Here is a 27,500-nt window from a genome sequence, read left to right on the forward strand (position 1 = left end):
CAGAGTCTGACCATCAGACTGAGCCATAAAACTGCTGCAATATCAGGTTCAGCTCAGTTTGGTCAGTTTTTTCCAGATCAGTATTAATGTTGTTTTGTTCCAGCCAGTCTGTAAAACTTCTTACAGCCCGTTTAGTTCGGCGAATGGTATTGGGTTCATTTCTGGCTGATTCCAGGTTGTTTAGCTGTTCTTCTGTCACAGCTGCCAACTAAAAAGCTGCTCAGTGGTGACGACAGTTTGGGAATTTAGTGTCGTCTCATCTTCAGAGTTGGACCAAATCAAAGTAGCAAAGTAAGAAGTGAAAACATTCAAATGGCTTGAGCGTCTCCTACAGCTGTGAAAGCCGTTGCTTAGCAATGGAGTCTCAGTGGAGAGATACAGTGTTTGTGTGAAACCTGTGATGTTATGGTGAAATAACAGCACAGTTAGAACGCCTCTCAGCCAATCAGCTTGTGTGGTTGGAACTAACCGTTGTATAAATAGATATAATTCTCTGTAGAAGTATTTTGAATTATTTTGTTATTGTTATTATCTTCTTTAAGAAACAGGAATAGGCTCCGTGACTAAGCACTGGCGATGCAGTGGTTGTTTTCACTCCTAGTTTTTGTGTGAGGTGCAAGGCATGTGCTCTTTCCTGTCCTCATCCTTCATCAAAGTCTGCACTCTGAAGCGCATGTCTAGGTCTGCTCCTGTGAGCTGCAGCCCACGATGAGTGGGAGGACACAGTTTGCAGGGGCTACATGTGTTTTGTTTGCTGTGCATATTTCCTCATCACAAGTGCACAAGTTAAACAGCACAATTAGAAGAGCTGACAAATGAGGGCGCAGAGAGCAGGTATGGCTAAAACAGTCCTGTCGAATCATAGCTTAGAGTCCTCCCTGTAGCTTGAGGTCTTCTTTAAGTTGTGTCCGGTTTTATCCGGCTCAGCTGATTCTGCTTGTTTAGTCACTCAATCAAGTAGGTTCCAGCCTGGTTGGAATAAAAGCTTACTGCCACACTGGCCTTGTGCAGACGAAGTTAGACCCGTATTGAAATCACTGTGACTCCGAAATCATGGCTCGTTTTCCTTCCATACGTATTTCCATGTGAATCATGGTATCAGGGAGGGACTCTGAGATAGCTCTGTGTTTAGCTTGATGACAGGAGGGGAAAGTATGATGGGAAGGTAAAATATATTATTGGTTAACCCTTGACTTGACATTTCCTGAATCTGTAGAGCTGCCCTTTCCATTCCATCTCATCACGAGATCCTATGAGACTCACATCTGGAGTTATGAGCCTATGAAGAGGGGCTGAGATACACATCATCTGCCTCTCACTGTGTGGAGCTGGTGGATTCGTGTATCCATCTACATTCTGAGTGAAACTGACCGACGGACACTTAGGAAATCTCTAAGGACTGACCGTCATGCCGGAAACCCTTCATTCTCCATTCAGTCCACATCGGAGACTCGTGTGAAACGGTGTCAGAAAATTTACAGCTGCTGAAGCTGTTGCAGCGGGTTTGGAAAGTAGTGATGAAGATAATGGAGCATTTAGATATGAAACACATGAGTATTGGGTTCTATGAAGAGCCTTCATAGGAGAGTTTAAAACAATATGCAAAAATCAGAGGGGGTTAATATTATTTCCCTACCTTCTGGTGCATGGAGATGTAATCAAAACCAGTGTTACATTTTATTACAGCAAAACAAGAACTTTGTCTTTTAAACCATAAGATAAATCTTGTTTAAAACTCCTATATCATGGAAAAACAAAATTTCCTCACCTTTTAAAAAGTTTGATGCACTGCAGTCATATTCTAAAGCCTGAGCATCCTCAGTCAGATGACGTTTTGTAGTTTTGTTAAAAGTGAAAATAATCATATCATGTACAAGAAAATTACATATCAAAATATTAAACATTAAATACGAAAATTCTTTTGCACATTTTATGCATATTTTTAAATTTATTTGCTGAGTTTAACATACAAAAATATGAAACACAAAATAAATATTAAATAAAATGAGCCATGACTTTTGCACAGGCCATTTTTTCATAATTCTTTCCCCAATCTTTTAAATTCAGCAAATTAACAGTAACTATGCATTAAAATGTGCAGCTATGTGTTCTCTTTAGAGGATGCGTAGTTATAAATAAATAGAAAAACAGAAATAGGTGAAAACATACCATGTAACCAGGGTACCCAGACTTTTGATTGTAAACGTCAGAGAAGTTTAACATGCACTGTTCACTCTACAGCCTGTGTTATAGTCAGGTAAATTAAGCAAATTCACACTGAGGTTATATGGCATCATGCAGAGAAGCCAATCCTACATAAATCAGTCTGACAAAAAGAAAAACAGACTGATTAATTTGGAAAAATATAAAATGAACTATGACTGTGTGTTATAACATCTAAGAAAAATGTTGCTTATTGGCTCTTTAATATTACCAGTCACATGACGGAAGGAGGAGAAAACGGTCAGTTTTATTTCAAACTTTAAAACATTTAAAACATTCAGTGTGGAAACATCAGAAATGCAGTCCTTCTACTCAAAACAGGTTTGGTGAAGCATTTACAGTGAGCTTGTTCCAAGGTTGGTGTAAGTCAGACGGCCTCTCTGGGTTGCAGAAGACCTGTTTAATTTCACTTCAATACCATATGAGACCGTGTCCTCTGGTGAGCACTGTGAGCTCCTGGAGAGGCTTCTGATTTGCTGGCGTCTGCACTGATGTGTGGGTAACTCAGCGGAGTGGCCTCGTCAGCTCTCGGAGGAGTTCTCGAGTTCTCAAACGTTATTTGAGCTGAAGTATTTGCCCAGTATGGGTGGCTGATTATTACATATGCTGTGGCTTTTGAGAACAACTCAGCAAAAGTTTTGTGCTGCAGTTGTTAACAAGTCGATACCATCAACCACTCAAGAACAAGTGAGCCTGGCAGGTCTGCTGCTTGTTTTTTGCTGGAGGATCTGAAAACTACAAGCAATGGAAAATGTAACACCCCTGTGGTTGACGGTTGCCTGGCGACCAGCTGACGTCAAGGCATGCCTGCTTCAAACAGCTGGGCTTCTTTGCTGCAACAGCTCTGCTGGAGAGAGCCTTTTCATATGCAACAGACAGGAAGTTCACCGGCCTTATTTCTTTTTTTTTTCTTTTCTCAAGCTCTTTTTTTTCATGAGTGGTACACCCCATTGCAGAGCACGACAGGGGATAGCCACAGAGGGAAATTACCCATCTGCTGCTAATGAGCCGCTGTTTACTCGCGAGAAGTGGATAGCATCTGCCTTTTTTAAGGCCTTGGGGATTTTCTGCTCGTAGCGAAGCTGCGTGAGGTGCATATTTATGCGCTCCCTCTTTGTTTCTGTCAGGACATTTGGGTTCCCCTGACCTCCTTCAGGGACTGCTGTATGTATAAACTCTGACGTGGGTGCCAGTGAATCCCAAGCAGTTGCTAACCGTTTGCCCACGTTTGCCTAATTCAACCTGGCCTTCACAAGCAAAAAAAAAACTGCTACCAGTTAGTATAATTATGTATATTAAATTCAACCTGGCCTGTACTATCTTTCACATATCGCTGCTGTCGGACCAAAACTAAAATCTCTAAAATAGTGACTTAACAGAAGAAGGAAAAAACATACTCTACTGTTAATGTAAGTCAATAGAACCAGACGTCTTTCCAAGTCATTTTGGGCTGTTTCTTTTGGTCTATTCGTCATGGAATTTACACACAATGTAGAGGACACCAGGCATTTTCAAATTATGTCAAGAACTGAAAAACTGTCGGTTTTGTGCTGACAGCAGAGATAAGCTCCGTTTGAATGAAGCCTTTAACCTGGAAACGTAAAAAAGCATATGTAAAAAAAACGCCCATGACCACAAAGTGCACTGTTTTAAGAACGTAAATACATCATGGATATTAAATGTAGCACTGACATCATTATCTGGCATCACTAATGTTGCACTCACTTTATTCCCCTGTGTGATGTTCAGGTCTGTGGGACCCGTTTTCAATGTTTACCGAAAGAAAAAATAATGAGATTTATTATATTTCAACCTCAGATTCTTGGTCTTTGCTCATTTTCTGTGAAGAACATATAAAATAACCCATTTTCAGTGCTTCACTCTGTTCACCCCCCCACGCATTAATACTACACATGTGGTGCTGGGCTGAACCCACGGGGAGTAAAAGTGTGGAGGTGCTGTGTCCTTCACCCTGTTCTCCTCCTACATGGCCTGCTGTTAGTGTCTGTGTGTGTGTGTGTGTGTGTGTGTATGTATACAACATGGCCAGGCTGTTGACTGGCTACAGCTGCTAAAGTAGAACCCTACGCTGGACACTGTGATATATTAAACATCTGGTATTTGTACATAAATTGTTATGACTGTATTGATTTAAACAAACAATAATGCAGTGGGTCCACCAGACCACTGAGTAACACACACACCAACACCACACGAGGGTTAATTTCTTAATAGTTTTCCCACTTTGTAGCTCGATTGCACAGAAAATGATGCAGTTCCGAGTTCTGACTTCCCAAGTTGAACTCGGTAATATTACCTTTTCTGGGTGAACACCTGAATTTATGCTTCTAATAGAATCACATTTATCCACAAACTTGGTTCATTTGCACTCATCTTTGTGACTAATATCCCTGTACATTGTGTGTATTTAGTGATGTGTTGTATATTGTGTGGGTTCTTTACTGCAGTCACTGCCAGTTAGCATTTTGGGTGAAGAGAAAGAAAGTCATCTCCACGTTAGTGTGAATTATTGTGAAGTGTTCCTTTTGCCAGCTTTCTGAGAACTCAGGTGTAGAAGATGATGTTTTAATCCTGGAAATGAGTAGCAAGATGCAGCTTTGATGACCCCAAGATTCACGTCACTCTTCTCATTGAAGTGGTATCTTTCATGCACAGACTGTAGTGCACAGGCTGCCATCTCCCCTGCCCACATATACGTCCATAGACCCATCCTGTGCCAGTGGAAAGAAGCCTCTTTGCACATATGAAATTTGGTGGTGTAAATTATCCACTTAAATAATAAAACTTAGAGGCCTTTTCAACGTTAGAACATTTTTACTTCTTACTTTGCCACAAACAGAAAATGGACACTTTTAAGATCACATCTGACCAACAGCCGATTTGGTCTGACTCTGAAGATGAGACGACACTAAGTTCCCAAACGGTCGTCACCACTGAGCAGCTTTTCAGTCAGCAGTTGTGACAGAAGAACAGCTAAACAACCTGGAATCAGCCAGAAATGAACCCAATACCATTCACCAAACTAAACGGGCTGTAAGAAGCTTTACAGACTGGCTGGAACAAAACAACATTAATACTGATCTGGAAAAAACTGACCAAACTGAGCTGAACCTGATATTGCAGTGGTTTTATGGCTCAGTCTTATTTGGTCAGACTCTGAAGATCAGACCACACATTTGGCGAATTGGGTTCTTTTCAGAGAATCAGAATATCCTGACAAAGCTTTAAAAAAATCTAACATTATTAGTATTCAATAAAACCTACATGAAACAGACCTGCACTAGTTTTCAATCACTTAATGATATTGTAGTGAATAAGGGAAGATTTCAGTGGCTGTTCTGAGTCAAAGGACATTTTCTACTATATAAAACTGAAGATTCCTGATATTCCAGAGTTCCCTGCATCTTCTTTCTGCAGCATGTTTCCGCCATAGCTCTCTGATGCTTAATAAATATCTGTGCTAACTATGGCATGTCAACCAAAGGTCCAGGTAGTGTGGCAACCATATGGCAAGCAACCAAAGGTCCAGGTAATGTGTACACGGTTAAATACCTCTTTATGTAATTTGTGGTTGCTGTGCTCACCATTACAGCACATTCCACCGCTTGAGTGCGAGCGTGAAGGCAAACCCAAACTTCAGGTTTTTTTCGAGATGACACTGATAACTGACTTCTATTTTCTAAGATCAGATTATTTACTACACTTCTAAAAATAAAGGTGACAAACAGATCCAAAAAAGGGGTTCTCTGAATAACCACTTTTGTTTACCTAAAAAATCTTTGAGTGGTTGCTTCTTTTAAAGAATAAGTATGTGTGAAGAACCTGTTCATGCAGAGGTTCTATACCAAATTAAATGTTCTTTTTAGAACTATATGTCTAAATTCTTTACAGCCATTTTAGAACACTTTTTTAAAATCCAAAGCTAAATGAACTCATGAAGCTGACTAAACTTTCCAGGAGTTTCTATTAGCCAGGAGTTGCAATATAAATAACATCATTCGCTCTTTGTCAGATGAACCTGCCCAGATGAACCTGTGTTCTAAACTAAAATAAACCCGCAAAACTGATTTAACAAAACATCAGCTGCCTGTTAATAAAACATGAGTCAAATAAAGCACTACATCAAAAGCAAAAGGCAATATAATATTCTGAATATTTATTCAATGAGTCATGCATAATTATACAGGAAGATTGAAAAGCATTCACCTGATTTCAAAGCACCATATTTTTACAACCGTGAGGCGCAGAAGAACCAATCACAATCCAATTGTAAGAGGGGGTCATAGAGTTTCTGACTGGCTCCCTTCAGTCTGAGCGGAGATGAGACCCCTGAGCAGAAAGCGTTCTGCGTTCTCCACTTTAATAAGAGTGAACCCGTCATAACTGTGAAGCGTGATTTTCATGGGCAGTGAAGCTTCAACAGTTCAGAGCGTTCGTCGTCGGTTCCACAGCACTGGATGATCTCCACACTGAAAGAGCCGTGAGTGCAGCGACACCCGACAGGCTCAATCCAGTATATGGCATTGATGTCGTCCGTACAGCTGGAGGAGGTTCAGACTGAGACCATGTACAATCACATAATAAACTTTATTCTTATTTAAACTGTTTACAGTTCACTGCATTGATCTGTAATGATATACAAGAGAAATAAATCTTTTTGAAATGAGATGAATCTTTTTGACTCACCCTGTACAATGATATTTTGGTATAGAGGTAGAAGCACCATTCGAATGCAGTGAGAGCGCACTCACTTGCCGATTCTGATTTACATTAAAAATTATGCAAAAAAAAAATGTCCAAAATAAAATGACTTAAACGAATAGTCACAAAGTTCCAGTTACTCCTGACATAATAGACATGAAGTAAACATAGCCAAGAAATGTTTACTCTCCACATTTTCTGTAGACTTGCACTCAATCTTTGAGGTGAACATTGCTAACAAACACTAGAAGTCAATAGTCACTTTTCCTTAAATACATCCCCCAAACTTCTCTCGAGCTGCTCAAACTGCATCCAGGTCTTTACTAGAAGTTGCGCAGACTTGTTGATGTGGTTTAGGATACAGTGAATAACTGTACAATGGACAAAACAACAGGTGTTGTGCCAGAATTTGGCTGCCTGTTTTGTACATACATGTCACGCTTGCATACGGACAAGTTTATTTTTATTAATTCATTACGTTTTTATCCACTGTTATGATTAAAAAGAGAAACAATAGAAATTAAATAATATAGCGTGTTTATTGCTGCTCATAAGAAAACCTCGTATCTTCATTTTTGTCATTTTTAAGATTTTAGCATAATTTGAAAATACCTGTTTCTCTTTACATTGTTTGTGAATTTCATGATGAATGGACCAAAAGAAATGGCCCAAAATAACTTTGAAAAAAGTCTGGTTCAATCGACTTACATTAAAAGTAAAGTATGTTTTTCTCTTCTCCTGTAACGTTATAATTTTGGAGATGATTGTGATTATGACTGTGGCTGCTTTAGTCACAGTGATCATCTACAAGGTGACGCTTTGTTTATTTTCATAGTTCATATGCATGAACTACAGAGTACTGTGCCTTGCCTTAAACCACATCAACTGTTAAACAACATCTGTGTAACCCTACCAAAGACCTGGCTGCAGTTTGAGCATGTTGAGAGAAGTTTTTGGGGATGTTTATATGAAAAAGATTTGGGTGACCATTGACTGGTGTTTGTTAGCAATGTTAGGCTCATAGCTTCAATGCTAAAGAAGTATAATGTAAATACAAAGCAAATCTTAGCTGATCAACTACACCTGGAGTGGAAAGTTGTGCAGTTTAGATATTTATATTATTTGGATATTTAGATTTTTTTGCCAGACCATTTCTTTAACTGGCCAGCTGCACGTTTGAGGATGGTTGTGTTTATTGGTGGTAAACACCATGTTCATTCAGACTGCTTGTGCCCTTGTTTATACGATAGCTTTATATTCATGGAATCTCTTTGACCTTTGGTTTTGAACTGTTAACTATGCAGTGATGTACTGTGTCTTGCATTTAAAGCTTGAGTCCAGCGGTAAGAGTGACCAGTGGATGAGCACGATGCTTTGGGCTAGAGGCAGAAGCACTTCTCTACTGTGGTTGCAAGTCTTGTCTCAGCAAGGATCTCTGTGTTTTTGCTTCGCGTTGGTCGCAGATGTGGAAAGTATTGTTACCAAGCCCGGCATTTTCCTGTCTTCAGTGAGAGGTTCCTCTCAAGGGGTTAAAAGCCACTTCCTCCCCCAGCAGCACTCAGTGGAAACTTTAACAACACCAGCGAGGTCGAAGGGGGACGCTGCGAAACAGCGGCATCCCTTTCCTTGTGCTCGAAATAGCTTGGCCGGCCTTTATCAGAACAATGGCATGACCCAACGTCGCCGAGTGCTCTCCCCACGATACGGCGCTACCTCTTCCGCTCTCCATCTTAACAAACCTGAATGCTATTGATAGCAGGCCAACGCAGTGACCAAGGGCCTTCGGGGAAGGGTTGTAGTCCAGGCATTGACCATCATGTACAGAAATGTCCCCTGGGACAGTTGTGTTTTCCTGGCATTCTCAAACGGCAAACAGCTCAAACGTATTAAGTATGTTTTTATTTATTGTCGAGTGTACTTTCCAGCATACTTCTCCATTCTGAGAAGTGACCTGGAGACTGACGTTATGGCCAGTTTCTCGCGAGGAATCAGGAATAGATTGTTGAAAACAGATTAAAAGCAGGTTTGAATTGTCTGTGCGCCCCAACAAGATGAACAGGCTTATTGGTGCCGCATTTAAACTTCTACACTAATCACTCGAGTGTCTCCCAGCACGCACACAGGCGTTGGAAACTTTTGTGGTTTCGAGACGATGCTTGCTCATATCAGCAGAGGGGAGGTTGCTCACCTTTGCTTCTCCTTTTGACCCAATACTAGTTGCACACCAATATTCAAAAGCTTTTTCTATAATGTACAACCAGTCTGTTGCAGATATACCTATAAAATGATTTTATGATTATACCACTTCTCTGGTTTCAGCTAAATAGTAGGAAGCTGTAAAAATGAAGAAGTGTCAGATGATGAACAGAGCAGTAGAGGATTCTGTAATGACTGAGAAAGCTGTAGAATGAAGTTATAATCAAATTAATGTCCAGAAGATCTCATATTTACAATGTGGTGATCAAATGTCAGATGATTACAGCATATTTTGTTTATCAGTTTAACCTCCTGGGGTTACTGACTTTTGAAACATTGAATAAAACATTGTAAAATACCTTCTGATGAACCTTCTTAGTTTATTATATTTCAATCTACACTGAATAAGTTACTATTGCATAAAATAGCAACAGTTTGCTGTTGTTGGAAGAAAACATCTCCAAAATGGTAACTTTACAGGAGAAGGAAAAAACATATTTTACTTTTAATGTAAGTCAATGGAACCAGAATTTTTTCCCAAGTCATTTTGGGCCGTTTCTTTTGGTCCATTCATCATAAAATTTGCACACAAAGTAAAGAACAACAGGTATTTTCAAACTATGTCAAGAACTGAAAAAAATAGAGATATGAGGTTTTCTTCCAACAGTGGTTCCAGGCAGTGGTATATGACTCTAAAATGACTGAGAAGCCTGTATAATAGAGATTATTTATATTGAACAAATGAATATACAACTTTCCTTGTATTTTATGTGATTAAATGTTAACTTGACCAAAAAAGTTGTAAATAGGTCATACAATCCATTTACAATCGGGTTACACATTTCAGATATTGGAAAGTACAATAGCCTGTGGACGTTTTTCCCCCAGTGCCAAGCACTGCATTCATGCAATTACAATCATGCAAATTACAATCCTGCATGCAAATAAGGGATCTTTTACAATTGTAAAGTAGCCTGAATACGAGCTCCTCTGTTTACAGACGCCAAAGTAAACAACAGTAAAAGTTTGTTTTGCATAAGACCTCAGCAAATTAGGGTCTATTGTTTGGTCTGTGATTTCCATTCAGAGTTATTCGATATGAAACTAAAACCTGCGGTTACTATTTTTACCTGTGCAGGGTCTAAACTCCATTCATGACGCAGATTCAAAATGTAAACAAAAGTGTTCTAAATTTCACTGTTTGGAATATATATAAAAATTAAAATAAATAAAATTGCAGCCCATTTTGTTTTTCAAAAAGGAGGAAAATGTCCATCTGTCACCTGCAGGTTTAGGGCAAAAAAAAGGTCGATTCATCATCAGTCTGACATGGGAAAAGGAAAACTGGCTGTCGCACAAATTAGCTCAGTGACGTCAAAGCAGGGAGATGACCTCACCTCGGTTTGAAAATAACAGTCTTCTCTTATTTAAACTTCTCCTATTGCCTGTCCACATTGTCTAACACAGCGCGGAAACGTAGCTGCGAAATGGACTCGGCCAAGGAAAAAGCAGCCTGGTCACATCTGTCAAACTTAAAAGACTCGAATCTCCTGATGTCGCATTTGCACGGAGCGTGTTTGCCACAGTCATACGTGCAGGTTGCTCCATGTTAAGCTTCATGTTCATCTGTGATTGAAGATGTTGTAAATCAGTTGTCACTAAGTCTAGTTCTGGAGATCTACCTTGCTGTGGAATGTAGTTTCAGCCACAAAAGCCCCAGATAATGAACCTCTTCGGAAGTGCTTGATTGGCTGAATCAGAAGCTTTGGTGTCATTTAAAGGGAGAAGGCTGAAATGCTGTAGATCAGTGGTCACCAACCCTGATCCTGGAGACCTACGGGGAAATCTTCCAGTCAGAGTCTACCATGACTAATCAAGTAAGATCAAGTAAGATAAGATAAGATAAGATAATCCTTTATTAGTCCCACAGCGGGGAAATTCACAAGTGCAGCTGACTCGAATCTCTTGACCTCCTGTTTATTTGTAAGTGGACAATTCTTGCTTGGCGGTGGTGGTCATACATGAAGGCTGTAATGTATGGATATAATCAGTGTAATGTTGAGCTCATTTCCATCTGCCCTCACGTTGAATTCAGAGAACCCTCAGATTTGCATGGCTTATTGCTTCATTCAGCATCCAAATAGGTTTCCATATGGTCCTAGACCAATGGCGTGCCACCGGGGAACAATTTGCATGGCCTGATTTTTTAAATACAAATACATTTGAGCAAAGAAACAAATGAGAGGCACCCTTTGCCCAACCCTTGCTTTCCCTCAAACCCTGGCTGATACTGCTCTTGTTTCTCTTGTTTGAACACACTGGAGTGGCACCCCACTGCTGACACCATGTCAGCGTTGGCCTCACATGTTTGGAGTCTCCTTCTTCCTGCTTTAAGTTTTCTCGCCACATCCATCATCCTGATCACCAGAGAGCTTCAGGTAAAAGCACTGGGCTTTCAGTTAGGCTACCTTGGAATTCTACCAAGGAGTTAGGCTACCTTGTGTTTGCTGTGTTGCTTATCTGAACTAGACGATGGTGACTGATTCAGGGCTGCTGAGCCTGTGATGGGTTGTTTTGAGTTCTGTCCAGTCAGCAAATAGGCCACATTTGGCACAGGACAGCATGGTTAGTTAGTGTAGTGGGTAACACCTCTGCCTTCTACACTGTAGACTGGGGTTTAATCCCCTGCTTGGGCAAGCACCCTACACTATACCAATAAGAGTCCTTGGGTGAGACTCCTAACACTACCTTTGCCCGCCTGTGTAAAAAAAAGATTAAATTGTAAGATGCTCAGAGTAACAGCATCCGCCAAATGCCGTAAATGTAAATAACAGAATTTTTATCAGATAGTCTCTAGTGTGTAAAGATGTCCTCAATATTCAATTCATTTCAGTTGGTGAGTTCATGATTCAGGGCTTGGCATTAGTTATTGTTTACAGGCCTGTCGCAACTATTACATTATTTAGCTGGTCGCAATTATTTAAGCAGCTGTTTTCCACAGTTGTTAGCTTTCACAGTCATACGTTTAGGTCAATGGAGTGTAAATTAGGTGCATTTTTATCAGTCAAGTTGCAGCAAATGGATGCAAATAAAAGAAAGCAGAAAACGCATTTATTGAGACGCATCTTTGGTCTTACATAACAAAGGTGTAACTTCTGACTGGTGCTGTAACACTGGGAGGCGATGAGTCATGTTTATTTGAGCTGGTCTGTGTCTGTCATCAGTTGGAAGCTCCTAAAAAGCTAAGAAGGCAGCCAGTGCAGGTTTGTACATGAACAAATGACCATGCATTGAATAAAATTTTGAATCACAGTTATTTATATAGCGAATGATGGCCAAATAGCATGTTCATGATCATGACCGTTGACCATGGCAACTAGTTTTAGGACCTCAGCAACTATTTAGTGATTCTTTTCCCTTTTTTGTGACATATAATAGTAATCAAAAGAACAAAATCTAACAAACAACAGCAATATGATATCATTATGCTTTACATAACGCTTGTCGCATTGTCTGATCCAGTCAACTGTGCACATGTTCGGTGATTCATACACGTTTTATGTTAAGTGTCAACTTAGGCTGCTGGTCCTGGAGATCTACCTTCCTGTGGAGTCTAGTTCTAGCCACAATTTACCACTCCTACTCAAGCTAGTGAACGTCTTCAGAAGTGCTTGATTGGCTGGATCAGATATGTTAGTGTTGGTTAAGTGGGTGGGAATGGCAGCATGTTGGATCTCTCAGTCTCTGAATACAGACAAAACAGAATTGTGTTTAGGTAATAACATTTTAAGCAACGCATGGGTTACTATTGGCCAGTGGTGTATGATTACATAATATCTTAATTATTGCAAATATTGGCAAACACATAGTAATTATCAGCAATCAAAACCTGATGACTGTTTACCAAGTCTGGTAGCCAATTTTAAAAGTAAGCATTGGACCCTGAAATTCAATATTAACTGACAATATTTTGAACACAGTTTGGAAAATGGAAAATGCTGTTGTTGCACAACCTGCTGACGAGGCTGGAGGTCAAAGGCCTTAATAGTATGTAATGGAGTTCCAATAGATCATATAAGCTATTGTAGCTCACCTGTGTTACATGTACATTTTAGTGTATTTGATTCCCTCCTACTAGCCTCAGTATTTTCATAGTCTACTCGAACAGTTGTGTTATCGCTGATAAATAAATTAGTCTAAGCTTTCAGTTCTGAGCTTCATCCTTGTACTCACCGCCATTTGAGAGACTATTGTAGAGTTCGTCATCTGCACGTGACTGTGGGCAGCCTACTAGTCTCCTATCATTTCCTGAAACTGAGGTGTACCACTTTATTTGTTTTCCCACAAGCTGCCCGAGGAATAGAGTGTTCCCATCAATCTGGTTGGGTTTTTTTTTCCCAAAGCCTTAATTTGTGTAGAATTGAGAGAAAGTGTCCCAAACACTTTCTGTCCATCACCACTCATGTTTTAAAGCACTTTAAGCGCAAGCTGCCACATCCAGATGGGCTCTGCTTTAGATCAGAGGCTTTGAGATGATCCAGGAACTGTGTCATATTTCATCTTGTTGTAAAGATTGTGTCACTCTCCCTTTTCCTGATCCATTTTTGTTTATTCAGCACCTGGACGTAACTAATCAACCTGGGAAATGAAGTCATGTTTATTTTTTTGTTTTCAGTTGGTAAATAGACGCACGTCTGCTTTCTAGGAATATTTTACCCAGCTTCTGTAAATTTAATATGAATTAAATAAATTTACAGTTCATTAAGAGATCATGGAATCCAGTCCACATAGAGGGGTTCTTAGAATTGATTCTGTTCAGCTGGTGAGTGACTTTTGTTGTTTCTTCTGAGGGGCTTTTATTTGCACCAGGGCCAGCAGGGAAAACCTTGCACTAGTGCAAGTGCAAACGTGGGGGTTTATTTTTGATGTCCAAATTCTGGCTTTCCCCAAGCAGCTCGGCTGACCCCCAGGGCCTCTGAGTTTCCAGTACGTTCCGTGGCGGGGTTAATTTGCTTGAGGGGGTGTGTAGGCAGCGTGCAAGGGAACAGAGTAAGCGCTGGCTGGCTTCCAGGCAACAGCATACACAATCAGAGGGGTCAGACAGCAGTAATGTGTCATATGTAAGGATGGTCCTCTTCTCTCTTTTGGCTCAGAACAACAGGACAGGAGAACTCTCGAGATGCTTGAGATTACTGTAACTGCCTTCTGGGAACCTTAGTTTCTACATTCAGATCAGCTTTATTGTCCTGTTATAGAAGAGTTGGCTTGTTAAAGTCTGTGAGACATTTTTATATCCCTATAAAATACGACATGATTGTGTCAGCTCTTTAGTTATACCTTGATTCTGCTCTTTAGTAAAATATTCAGTGGCACTAAACACTGATTGCAGGCTAATAATGATATTTTTTTCTTTTAAAAACTCTAAAGCTTTAAATATTTTTTTCTCCTTTCATGTAAATGATAAACACTGGATATCTAATAAATGAAAATGATTATTCGAGATTAATTGCATTTGTATTTTCTCTAATTTGATCCCTTTTTCCATTTAATGAGCACTGGAATTTGCTATGGCTGTATGAGTGGAAAAGACTGTAATTCACTGTAATTATATCCTTATAATATCGACTGTAATTATATCCTATAATAAATCAATTCGAACGATACATTAAACAACGTAAACACAGTTTCCAGCTTCGGCAAGAGCAACAGTGGCTGCTTGTTCCAGCCAATGAATGTATACATCATATTACCATGTATACAGTCAGTGCTTCCACCTCCTCCACCACTGTAGCTAAACTGTTTAAAAGCTGTATTTGAATGAGCTTTAGTCCCAGAGTCATAGCAACAGGCATGAACAGCTTAGTTATAAGCTGAGAGTATGCATGGAGTGAAGGGTCAAACTAGTAAAACACATTGACAGCAATTAGAAATTAAATGTGTGAAATTTGACGCTACCAATAAACACGCCCAGCCTTTTTGGCTTGCATCTCTAATATTTACAGCATTATAACATGCAGTAAGGTTGTTACCACAATAATAACACAGGGACTGTTATTAGACTGTATTAGTACAATGTGTTTCAATCAGGACTGAATGTGCAATAATAATGCTCCCTACACTGGTAATTCATGGGCTGTTTTTAAGCCATGTTCAGTCAGTGTTTCCTTTGTTGGTAGATTTTGAATTGAATTTCTTCTTGACTCTGTTCCTTAATTTGCCTTTACTGGTCAGTCTGGGCTCATTTGGAAGCATAAGGAGATATTTGTGGCCACGGTGTGCCCAGCACTAGGGAGATCAGCCCCAAGAGAGCTGGCACCAGGCAGTGTGGTTTCCCCAGTCACTAAGGGAAACTCCCCCCTCACCCCTCCATCCGTCTCAGAGACTGCAGCAAAGAATGTGGCATCCATGCCAGCATGGAAAGTTTAAGAGAGATCTGTCAAGGATGTGAAGCGAACTGGAATAACGTAGCCTAGCCAAGCAGTTCAGGTTGGATTGAGAGCAGCACTTGTTTGCTGGCGTATCTAAACGGGCGAGATAAACAAGGTTCAGCATGAGAAACAGGCCGGTTGTCTACTTGTAGATGCCACCCTGTAATTAGGTGTCCTACCAAGTCTCAGTCTTGAATGCATCAGACCGAGTATGTTAACATCTGTTGCTGCCCTTGTATGTACCCTGATGTTTTGTTCAGCAACATACTGCAGCCAAATTCTGTGTGCATAGCTGGTACCAGCGAGTGTGCGGCATTGTGATGAACCCAAAGCTGTTAGCTAATGAGTGCTCATTTTCTCATTCTCTTCTCCGCCATCTGGAGGGGACTCGGTGCTCAGTATGCTGCAAAGCGCAGTAAAAACATAGAATACTGGTGTACTGGTTGTACTAATTCTACTGTACTGTGCACTGTATGTAGTGAATGGCACACTTACTACAGAGGTGCATTTTGTAGTTCTACAGTTACAGACTGTAGTCCATCTGTTTCTCTGATACTTTGTTAGCCCGCTTTACCCTGTTCTTCAGTGGCCCCCATAGACCCTCACAGAGCAGGTACTATTTGGGTGGTGGATCATTCTCAGCACTGCATGTGGTGGTGGTGTGTTAGTGTGTTGTGCTGGAGTGAGAGTCCATGGGGGTCCTGACCACTGAAGAACAGGGTAAAAGGGGGTAACAATGTATCAGAGAAACAGATGGACTACAGTCTGTAACTGTAGAACTACAGAGTGCACCTATAGAGTAAGTGGAGCTGATAAAATGGACAATGAGCGCAGAAACAAGGAGGTGCTCATGATGTTATGCCTGAACGGTGTAGTTGTGGTCTTTGGCATTTTGTTTGTGTCACTGCGCTTGTCAAGCTGATGAGAAATGGCTGAGGCGGAGCATAAATGTCAGTCAAATACATGCAAAATGTTTCTGGGTTTTTTTTAGTGTGGCCTTGAGTAAGCATTTCTTGTCTTGATGTATTCTAATATAGGAAAATGACCTCCTCCCACTAAAACTCCAAAGAAACCACTCAACTTGCATAAGTAATAATTTATCCAGACCCTGTTTATCGCCAAATCCTCATTTACCCTCAGCCTGTATTTTTCAATCGGAAATCTCTCTCTCTCTCTGTTCCACTGAACAGCACAAATCATGGAAGAAGATCAAGAACATGGTGCACTGGTCCCCTTTTGTGATGTCCTTCAAGAAGAAGTACCCTTGGATCCAGCTGGCAGGCCATGCAGGTAGGCCTTGCCAATGGCCTTAGACTTTTGTTGTTAGAAAACATTTTGCAGAACAGCCAACTTCCTCGAGATTTTCAGCTTTGATTGATGTTTTCTTAAGTTGGCTTTCACTTACAGCAGCATTCGTGTTTGCTTGTATAGCTTGCAGGCAAATTGCGTTGCTTTTCAGAATTAAAGAGATTTTTGGAAATTGACAGATCAGTCAGTTTGTGTGTCCTAACAGCAATGCATTGGGTCTCACAGGCAGTTTCAAGGCGGGGGCCAACGGCCGCATCCTGAAGAAGCACTGTGAGTGTGAACAGCGCTGTTTGGACTGGCTGATGAAGGATGTTCTCAGACCGTATGTACCAGCGTACCATGGTGATGTGGAGAAGGACGGAGAGAAGTACAACCAGATGGACGACCTGCTGGCCGAGTTTGACATGCCCTGCGTCATGGACTGCAAGATGGGTGTGAGGTCGGTATTATGGAGATGCTCGAGAGGACATGTGGTCTCTTTAGTGTGTTTACATGCAGACTAATAGCCAGTTACCAGATTATTAAGCGGTCATGATAACTACATACAACAGTATTATAAAGCAGATTAAAGCCATTATCTAGAAATCACATGAAGACACTAGGCATGTACACTATTAACAGAAGCTCCTCTGGAAGCGGTAAACACTGCAGACATAATTCGACATTACATATGCATAATTCGTTGCCAATACATCAAGTAACATTCCATATTCTTTAATTAAATTTTTTCTTTAATTATTCTTATATTATTCCAAAAACGTCTTTAGCACTTTCTTAATTTCCTCATAACTCTTAACCAAAAATATGCTCTTAAATATCTGCTTAATATTATGATAGTCTCACACATGTTAGACTGTAGGAAGTGCTTCAAATAGGATATATATATATATATATATATATATATATATAAAACATACACACACACACACACACATTATATATGTGTGTGTGTATATATATATATATATATATATATATAATGTGTGTGTGTGTGTGTAAATCAAGGAGGATTTTTATCTGTTGGCTATTTTCTCCACCGTCACTTTGCAGATTTTTTTGGTTCAGTTTGAATTGTTTTACCTCTAATTTGATAGTCTACATGAAAAATAACCTATAGCCACATACAAAAACAGTTAAGATTTTCTTAAGGAAATAATTAGGACTTAAGAACAATTTTAAGAACGTCTAAGGTGTTTGAGAATTGCATTTAAGAACATTGGGCCTCATTCACGATATCTTAATAATAAGAGGGTTTTAAGAAGAAATTTCTTCTTGGGAACGGTTGGTGAATGAGGCCCGTTCTTATGACCTCCTTTATGTTTACTAGAACAAAAACGTAATCCTTGAAAATATGGAAGACGTGGGGTTTTCGTTTTATACTAGTTTGGCTGTTCAGTTCTCATTTCTCCTGCTCAAGGTTCCTAAAGCTTGGAGTTCCCCCTTAAAATCTGTTCCCTCTAGAGCTCCAGCTGAAATCGGACACACCTCGTCTCATTATTTCAATGCTCTTGAAGATATTGATTGGCTGGATTAGGTGTGGTAGAGTGAGAATGAAAGTAGCTTCAGGAACAAGGTTGGGCATCACTGGTCAAGCTAGCTATTCTACATGGATGGTCCTCAAGCTAAACCTTGTTGGCACTGGCTTAGTTTTTTTCTAGTTGTTGTTGAAGTTATCCTGCCTGTTTGAAAGAGCCTGTAACTCCTGAAAGCCACATGAGGATTGAGTGCAAATCTCTTCATGCCTTGTGCCAGCTGGACTGTCTCTGGGAACAGCTCTCTGTTATGGAGACAGTGAGCGAGAGAGAGAGAGAGATGGTGACATATTCAGACAATAGCAAATCAAGCCTATTCAAATGAAGGAGTGAAGGACGGAGGTAAACCACATGTCAGAATGATCACGTCACTGCTGAGACACCTCTTTGTTCTTGGTTAGTTGTGCTGCCTCAGGCATATTTTATCACCACATGCAAGGAAGTAATGAATGCAAATTTCAGCTCGACAGCTTCCCAGGTTTCATTATCACTTTTGAAACCGAGTCAAATTTTGCTCTTATCCTCGTCTCTGCTAATGGTTGGACGTGCTTACATTTTGGTCAGTGAAGCGTGGTCTTTGACACACCGTCAGACTCTAATCATTCTCTCTTGCTTCTGCGGTTCCCAGTAGTCTTCTGTTTGCTCACGTAAGCCTGACTGGAACACAGCCCTGACTCTGGATGAGTACAGAGATAGCCAGATGGTCAGGATATTAACAGAATGTATGCAGGCCTGTTCCAAACAAAACCATACAGTGCTTAAGGATTCTTGCTGTCCATTTCAACACATTTTTTAGGCTCACTGCTTTCGCCAAAAAAAGCCATATTTGATCCAGGCTAGTGAAAAGGTTTTGGTTTAAAGAGGAACATAAATCCTCATGAAACTGGGGTCTTAGGTTGGCGTCAGAGGTGAAGATTTCCCCTTTAGAACTTTGGACTCATCATTGTGTTTCTTCCCATGTTGTAAGATGAACCAGACAAATGTAAACACTTTACTTGCTTAGATATTTGCTTTATTAAAATAGTGGTTTGAAATACAACACCAGCTGTGAGAAATGCATGTATTGTCTCTTCTTGCTGCTGCAGGACGTATCTGGAAGAAGAGTTGACAAAAGCCAGGAAGAAGCCAAGCCTGAGGAGTGATATGTACCTGAAGATGATCGAGGTGGACCCAAATGCACCAACAGACGAGGAAAAAGAGCAGAAAGCGGTCACAAAGCCTCGATACATGCAGTGGAGGGAGACCATTAGCTCCACAGCCACGCTGGGCTTTCGCATTGAGGGCATCAAGGTGAGATACATGGATCTCTGCCATGTGGAAAGTAAATGAAGTAATCCAGTAGAAAGTAACCCAGTAAACCAGGTCCATCGAGTGAGATCCGGAATGATCCAAACAATTTTCATTCATTATCAGCCATGATGGCGTTGCTAGGTGAAGCACACCTGCTCAATGATAAAGTACCAGTTTATCATTGTTTACAGAGTCTGCTAACTACTCAACTTCATTACATTGAACCAGTCAGCATAGTTTAGACAACCAAAGCTTGTAAAATGCATCCAGCCTTAACGTTTAGCAAAGACCTATAAGTCTGGCCACAATCATCACCTGGGGCAGATATTTCCAGTCATACAAGACCAGACTCGCATCTCTTTGCATGGGAAAAGACGTATAAACCAGAAAATCAAGGCAACAAAAACACTTCCAAAACACACTTAAAATCACTATTAAAATATGACAAAAATGTAAAAACAATAACACAAAATGCATATTTTTCAGGTTGTTTTGGCCAAGCTAGATTAAGTGACACTTATTAGTACTTCAATTGGGAAATTTCATCTCCGCACGTAACCCATCCATGCAGCGAAACACCTAGTATTGCACTATTCCAATGTACAGTTGTACAGTAATAAGCTACCTCCGCCTACCTGTATAAAATCATCAAATTAAGTCACTCTGGAGAAGAGTGTCTGCGAAATGCCATAAATGTAAATACTTTTTTTATTAACCCCAATAACGATACCGGCTCAAAACATTCCTGTTTAAGCTGCTTTCAGCTTAGATTAAAAACTGTTAGCATTTAATATATATGTGACCCTTATTAGTCCCACAACGTGGACATTTCACCTCTGCATTTAACCCATCCATGCATTGAAACACCACATACACACTAGTGAACACACACACTAGGAGGCAGTGAGCACACTTGCCCGGAGTGGTGGGCAGCCCTATCCACAGCGCCCGGGGAGCAGTTGGGGGTTAGGCGTCTTGCTCAAGGACACCTCAGTCACGTACTGTCGGTACTGGGAATTTCTCATTTGATTTATCATTGAATGATTTTCTCATTTAAATTTGCTTTAGTCATGCTGAAATTATGTTTTCAATGTTGTTTTTCTATTTGTGTTTCCTTTTTTTAAACAACTCGTACTTTTGGACTCTCATTGTCTCATTTGTAAAGCACTGTGAGTGACAGCAGTGTTTGAAAGGTGCTGTATAAATAAACGTGCCTTGCCTTACCGATATAGATACCTTGAAAAAAAGTTGTTTTTGACTGAAGCACTTCACGTAAGATGTGCACCTAAAATAGGCCAAGATATACTCTACCACTCCACAGGAGGAAATACACAGTTAACACCACAGCTAACATCACATCACACAATGTAAAGGTGTTCTATTTCTCTAGATTTGTCACAGGATTGGATCAAATTCATTTTTAGTGTACAATCCAGAATTTTCTGCTGAAACCAGCTCTCTACTACTTTATCATTAAGAACATCTCTATATGAAGAGAACCAAGTCAGTACTTTATTATAAAGAAAATCTTTAGACCGTATAAACATCTATGTGAAGAGAAACCCATGAATAAAAAAGTATGATAAAAAGCTCTGGCTTAATATTTGCACATTTTCCAAACTCAGATTTAACTGTTTGTCATAGAAACTGCCAACACTATAATGTGACAGAAACAACTGTTCAGATTTAACAGGTCGGAATTTTTAGCTGACTTATTGATCCCCCTTAGTGTGTCCCTCTATGAGCATCATTGCTTTTAGTTTTTCTTGTAAATGAGTCACAAGCTGACTCCAAGTAAAATTGAAAGTTTCGCCTCCATGAATTGAATCACAGTGTCTGTAATTACATAACAGGCTAATAGGCTGAAGTGACAGGGCAGGGTTGGCGTTTCTCAAGAGGACGGGCTCTGCTGAATGTTTCTGTCATGCACCGGGGCTGGTCGTGGCACTTCCATTGAACGAAACATCAGTTAGTGACAGGCAGCAGCTCTCACAACACGATTTTGGTTCCGGGACTGTGGCCCTTGCCCGCACACACCAGTGGTTGCTATGTAAACCCAAATAAATCCTCATGGGGAAACGTCAAAAAGACATAATGCAGCTTGGAATACCCCGGCTAAATGAACTGAATTAAGTCCGGGAAGAAAGGATTAGGGGAGACCATGTTTGGTCTCTAGCTGGATTTTCCAAAATATGTCTTCATTAAGGAGAGCTCCCCATGTGGTGTGTGAATAGGAAAGGCTGGCGGTCTCCTCCTTCCAGAGTTTCCACTCGCACAAGGCCAAGAATGTCCATAGAAGGCCAGCACCGACTTTTCTCCCCCTCTCTCTCTCTCTTCTCTCTCTTTTTCTCGCCCTCTCTGTTGCCTTGGTATTGGAGGTTGCCCTCTGAGACTGTTGCATATTGAGAGGTGAGTGTTTGGAGAACAGGCAGCTGTTGTTATGTCTCAGTGGCCGTATTATGTCTTTCAGTCAACCACAGTGAAACTCGGACTTGATCACAGTCTAAGGATGACATAGATTTAGATGTAGCCTCTTAAACTCCTCGGGACCACCAGTGGTTCCAAAACACACTTGGTCATGTTCTTCATAACGTTCATATTTCATAAGCTACATTCAGAAGCTGGGCGTCGTATGAGGCTGTAACTTTTCTTTCTGTCAAATAGGCGGTGATGTCATTTTAAACCCTTATAATAAAAGAAGCTGAACTCAAGTTTGTTTTTCTACTGAAAGTCGACCCGTTTTTCCCCAAATCTGGGCTATAAACTATAAACAGATGGCGTCTCTTCAGTGATCTGCTCTGTAAACATTACTTTTATAAAATAACACAGTGTCTGAGATTTTTGGCTTTCAGCAGTGAATTGTTAACATATAGTGATATGTGTAGATCATAAAACACATGTTCTGTAAATTTGAGGAGCTTTTACCAAAAATAAATAAATAAAATAAATATTTACCTTTATTTCATGCAGTTACTGAATAATTTGCCTTACAGTTTGGTCACAAAAATTCAGATGGACAAACCAAAATATACCCTGGAGAATAAGAGGTTAACTATTAGCTTTGTTTTAGGAACCACAGTTTGCAAAAGTTGGTGAAATTGCACATTTTAAAAGTGAAAATAAGTAAACACATCCTCTACAAAGAACACACATACAGATTTTAATGTGGCCTGTCTGAAAGTTTCTATAGATTATTCTGTTTTTTGTGTTTTATTTTTCCAGTCTATTAAACCCAACAAATAAACATAAATTGTGCAGTAAAATTAGCAGAAAATGCCATATTTAGATGTAGAGGATGTTTTGTCTTTTAAGAGTTTAGAGGTTGAGAGTGTGGTAGAGATTCTGACTGAAATTCTGCATGCTTGATTTGAGTTGAATCAGTCGTTTGTTCTTTCATTTATTCTTTGTCTCATATGGAGAAAAAACTGGTTTGCAGCCCTAGAACATGCACATAATATGCATCACTGTATAACGAACACATAGAAAAAATGCTAAAGATTCTGTGAATGAAAAACAATGTTTTAAATTGTTGTCAAAAAGAAATCACGCTAAAATTTTATTTCCTTAAAGCTGCACTGTGTCAGATTTGGGATTTTGGAGACCCCTCTGGTAGAAATGTTTAATTGCAGATTTTTAGATTTTTTTTTTATCTTTTTGGATTTTTAGGCCAGAAATGATTCTGATTCCTACAGAATTACAAAAAAGACAAATATTGCTACTGAGTGAGCATGAATTCATTTGCCTAATGTTCACTTTCAGGTGTTGTTGTTAACTAGTTTGATTTGAAGCGTCTGATACCTGTCGTTTCTTTGCCTCCTCACAGAAAGAAGACGGGACAGTAAACAGAGACTTTAAAAAGACCAAGAGTCATGAGCAAGTGACAGAGGCCTTCCATGACTTTGTCAAAGGAAACATGAATATCCTGGTGAGTGTGTATTTGAGTGTTAGGGCTTTTTGCCAATGAGGAACTCCTGCGAGTGAGAGTGAGCCAAGTAGCCTGGGGAACACCTCAAAAAAGCCTAATAAACTCCCCTGGGACATTTGTTAAGCTTCAGGGTTTCCTTTGTGTCTTCCTCCAAGCTGAAAGACGTATTAAAGTAAAGCAGACGAGCTCAGAACTTCTGGTTTCCACTTCACATTTTGTCCATGCTAGTGCTGTTCTGTCTTGTTTTGTTTTCCTACTTACATTCAACTCATGTGCCTCATTTAAAAGGCACACTCTTAAAAAGTGACACAAGTACTTCCATAAAGAACTGAGTTTGAAAAATTGTGAGTCACGTTTTAAAGGTTTCAAGGATTTTCACATAATATCAAGGGTTCTTCCTAGAACATTTGGATAATGTGGAGGTTCTTTAAATGTACTGTACCTTAATATTCCTCGGGAGGCTCCTGTAAAGACAGACTACAGGAAACGTAGATCAAGGAGACAAAAACGTTCTTCATATTGTGAACAGTATCTTCAAAACAAACAAATCTTTCCCTGGTTGGATGGTGACACCAGGGCATCCGAAACCTTTAGGACAAACATTTCCAAAGAATTTTGGCCTTGGCCCATCAGCGGCCGTTTATCTGACACCATGCTCGTCCTTCCTCACCGCTGTAGCTGCCTGGCTGTGTTTACTGAAGCGGTGACAAAAAAAGCCACTTCATTTTATACTTAACCAAAGGAGCTTTGGGAATATATTCGTAATATATAACTTTGCTACGAAAACCTATAAATATTATAAACCACCACTGTTTTCATCATATTTTCATCTGTTACTCAGCCGTTTTTAAGCGTAAGATGCAGTTGAACAGAGCATATGGTCAAATATGCCAGTTACTGGCAGGTGTACCTGAAACTTTCTCAAAAGTGATCAGCGAGACGAGTGCAAAGAATATCTGTCAATCACTGACTTCATGTATTCAGAAGGCTTTTGACTTCTGATAACCTTCTAGAAGTTGACTTTACCTGGTTATTCTATCAGGGCTGCCCACTTTCGGCATGAAATTTAACCCCCTCACCCAGTGATGCAACAGGCATGTTAATGCTGTTAGAACAAAACCTTGTATCTCTATTTCTGTTGTTTTAACAACTAAAATATTCCATTTTTTAAACATTCTTTCTCAGACAAATACAGTTAGAAGATGTATTTCAAAGAAGGGCTGTTTAGCTGAAGCAGGTTTTGGCTGGAAACAATTTTTGAGGAGATATTTTTGATCTTATCAGAGTTCGACACTGTGGTAGAGATTGTGAACATTGTGACATGACATATGATTTGAGTTGAATCAATCACTCGTTCTTTTGTTTGTTCTTTATTGTCTCATGTGGAGAAAATTGGCTTGCAGCCCTAGAACATGCAAACCATGTAACATGACTGTAAAACAGTGGAAAAGTTAAAGGTTCAGTAAAAAACAATGTTTTCAACCGTTGTCAAAAAATATCACGCTAGATTTTATTTCCTTAAAGCTGCACTTTAAAGCTGTCAGATTTGGGATTTTGGAGACACCTCTGGTGAAAATGCTTCATTGTAGCTGGACCTTCTTTTTGGGCCAGTGCGTGTGACATTAGTACATATTGAAGGATCAGGTGATCTAAAAATCTCCCATTGTAGTCTGACCCAGTGCCTCTGACTTTTATACTATTATTTTAGGTTTTACATCAGGACTCACAGCAGCGCATGAACACAAAAAAACGGTGCCACTTTAAGGTTTTATTTTTAAAGTAAAGGCCAGAACTTGGTTCTGTTTCTCAGCAAACACTGCTGTGTTTTTGAGGAGAGATTTTAAAATGGTTTAGATAAAACACATTAAATCACAATATTTTGTTTATTTGTATTCTAATGTTAGTGGTTTATAGCTCGAATAAATGGCCCTACAGTGAACGGCCTTATGTTCTCAGATGCCCAGAGTCCAGAAGACTTTTGCGCAGTACTGTACACATGTAAACAGTTATATATCTTACGTATATTTACATGCACACATTTAACTATATCCATATGTGTTTTGTTTTTGTTTGGACAGAATTCCTATCTCACCCGACTAATAGAACTCAAGGACACTCTGGAAATCTCTCCGTTTTTCAAGACACATGAGGTAAACGGCACTGCAGTGGTTCCTCTGAGCAGCTGGTTATTTTAATTTAAACAATAATGCATGGACACAAAACACATAAACATTGGACATTTGAAGGAAAGAAGCAGAATAAAGTTGAGCTGAGGTTTCTCTCACTTATCCTGGATTACATTAGCAGTTTTCAGGCGAGGAATGGCTTTTATATAAGAGCAAATAGTTTTGCACAGAGATCAGTTTTGAAGGATAATAAGTCTGGGGTTAGACCACACTGGATGTATATCAGTGTAAAACAGTAAAGATCACACTTTTTACACAAAAGATGTGAAATTAATGCACAGTCAGAGCAAAACAGCACAAAATACAAAATAAGTTTCTTGCTTTTTGCATGTTAGAACAAGTCAGCAGTGCTCTAGGCTCTGAGGGAGTTTTTGCAAATTATGACCTTCACATCAGTTTGAACCTCCTTCCAAGTCATCATGTTAAAACTAGGATGGGTTTATTTTATAAGCCTGATGCAAACAACTTGCATCCTACTTGATTCAATTAGCATTTTAACATTGTTTGTACACATGCCACTGTTTACTCATGTCAATTAGAGAGTAGCACTTAGTGTTACAGAGGAAAAACAGGAGCAGCTGTGCGGAAACATACTGTTCAAAAGTTTGGGAACTCCGTTTTTATAATATAAAAACAGTTATGTTGCAGACACATGTACACCGATCATTGTCCATTTTATCAGCTCCACTTTCTGTATAGGTGCACTTTGTAGTTCTACAGTTACAGACTGTAGTCCATCTGTTTCTCTGATACTTTGTTACCGTGTTCTTCAGTGGTCAGGACCCCCATGGACCCTCACAGAGCAGGTACTATTTGGATGGTGGGTCATTCTCAGCACTGCAGTATCATTGATGTGGTGGTCGTTTGTTAGTGTGTGTTGTGCTGGTGCGAGTGGATCAGACACAGCAGTGCTGCTGGAGTGTTTAAACACTGTGTCCACTCACTGTCCACTCTATTAGACAGTCCTACCTTGTCAGTCCACCTTGTAGATGTAAAGTCAGAGACGATAGCTCATCTGCTGCTGCACAGTTTGTGTTGGTCATCGTCTAGTCCTTCATCAGTGGTCACAGGACGCTGCCCACAGGACACTGCTGATATTTTTGGTTGGTGGACTATTCTCAGTCCAGCAGTGAGGGGTTTAAAAACTCCAGCAGCACTGCTGTGTCTGATCCACTCGTACCAGCACAACACACACTAATACACCACCACCACATCAGTGTTACTGCAGCACTGAGAATGATTCACCACCCAAATAGTACTTGCTCTGGGGGTCCGTGGGGGTCCTGACCACTGAAGAACAGGCTAAGAGAGGGCTAACAAAGTATCAGAGAAACACATGGACTACAGTCTGTAACTGTAGAATTACAAAGTGCACCTATAGAGTAAGTGGAGTTGATAAAGTGGACAATGAGCATAGAAACAAGGAGGTGGTCAGAATGTTATTTAAATTTATAGGCATACAGATTTAAAATTCTACTAAAATGAATAACAAAAATGCTACACATTCAAGAAGCAATAGCCAAATTTTGCTGATCAAACAGCTATTTGTAGTAATTTTATGACAAGAAAATACTATAAATAGTTAATTATAGTTTATTAGTTAACATTATTTGTTTCCTCATTGTCCCCAAAATACTTGAAGTTGTGAATAAACCCTCAGTTTTTGTTTTGATTTGTTTGAGTTTATAAC

At 39.9% G+C, this 27,500-nt stretch overlaps 1 protein-coding gene across 3 annotated transcripts in view; it reads left to right on the forward strand.

Moving 5' to 3' along the window:
- itpkb (inositol-trisphosphate 3-kinase B) overlaps positions 1–27,500 on the forward strand; it is a 50,438-nt gene that overhangs the window by 18,373 nt on the left and 4,565 nt on the right. For all 3 annotated transcript variants that reach the window (XM_017701043.2, XM_017701041.2, XM_017701045.2), the window contains exons 3-7: positions 16,760–16,859; positions 17,103–17,316; positions 19,495–19,699; positions 23,523–23,624; positions 25,703–25,774. In XM_017701043.2, the coding sequence (XP_017556532.1) occupies positions 16,760–16,859; positions 17,103–17,316; positions 19,495–19,699; positions 23,523–23,624; positions 25,703–25,774 (693 nt within the window). The remainder of the gene's footprint in view (positions 1–16,759; positions 16,860–17,102; positions 17,317–19,494; positions 19,700–23,522; positions 23,625–25,702; positions 25,775–27,500) is intronic.

Source organism: Pygocentrus nattereri, chromosome 4 (genome assembly GCF_015220715.1).
Source record: "Pygocentrus nattereri isolate fPygNat1 chromosome 4, fPygNat1.pri, whole genome shotgun sequence".
In the NCBI taxonomy this organism is placed as follows: Eukaryota; Metazoa; Chordata; class Actinopteri; order Characiformes; family Serrasalmidae; genus Pygocentrus; species Pygocentrus nattereri.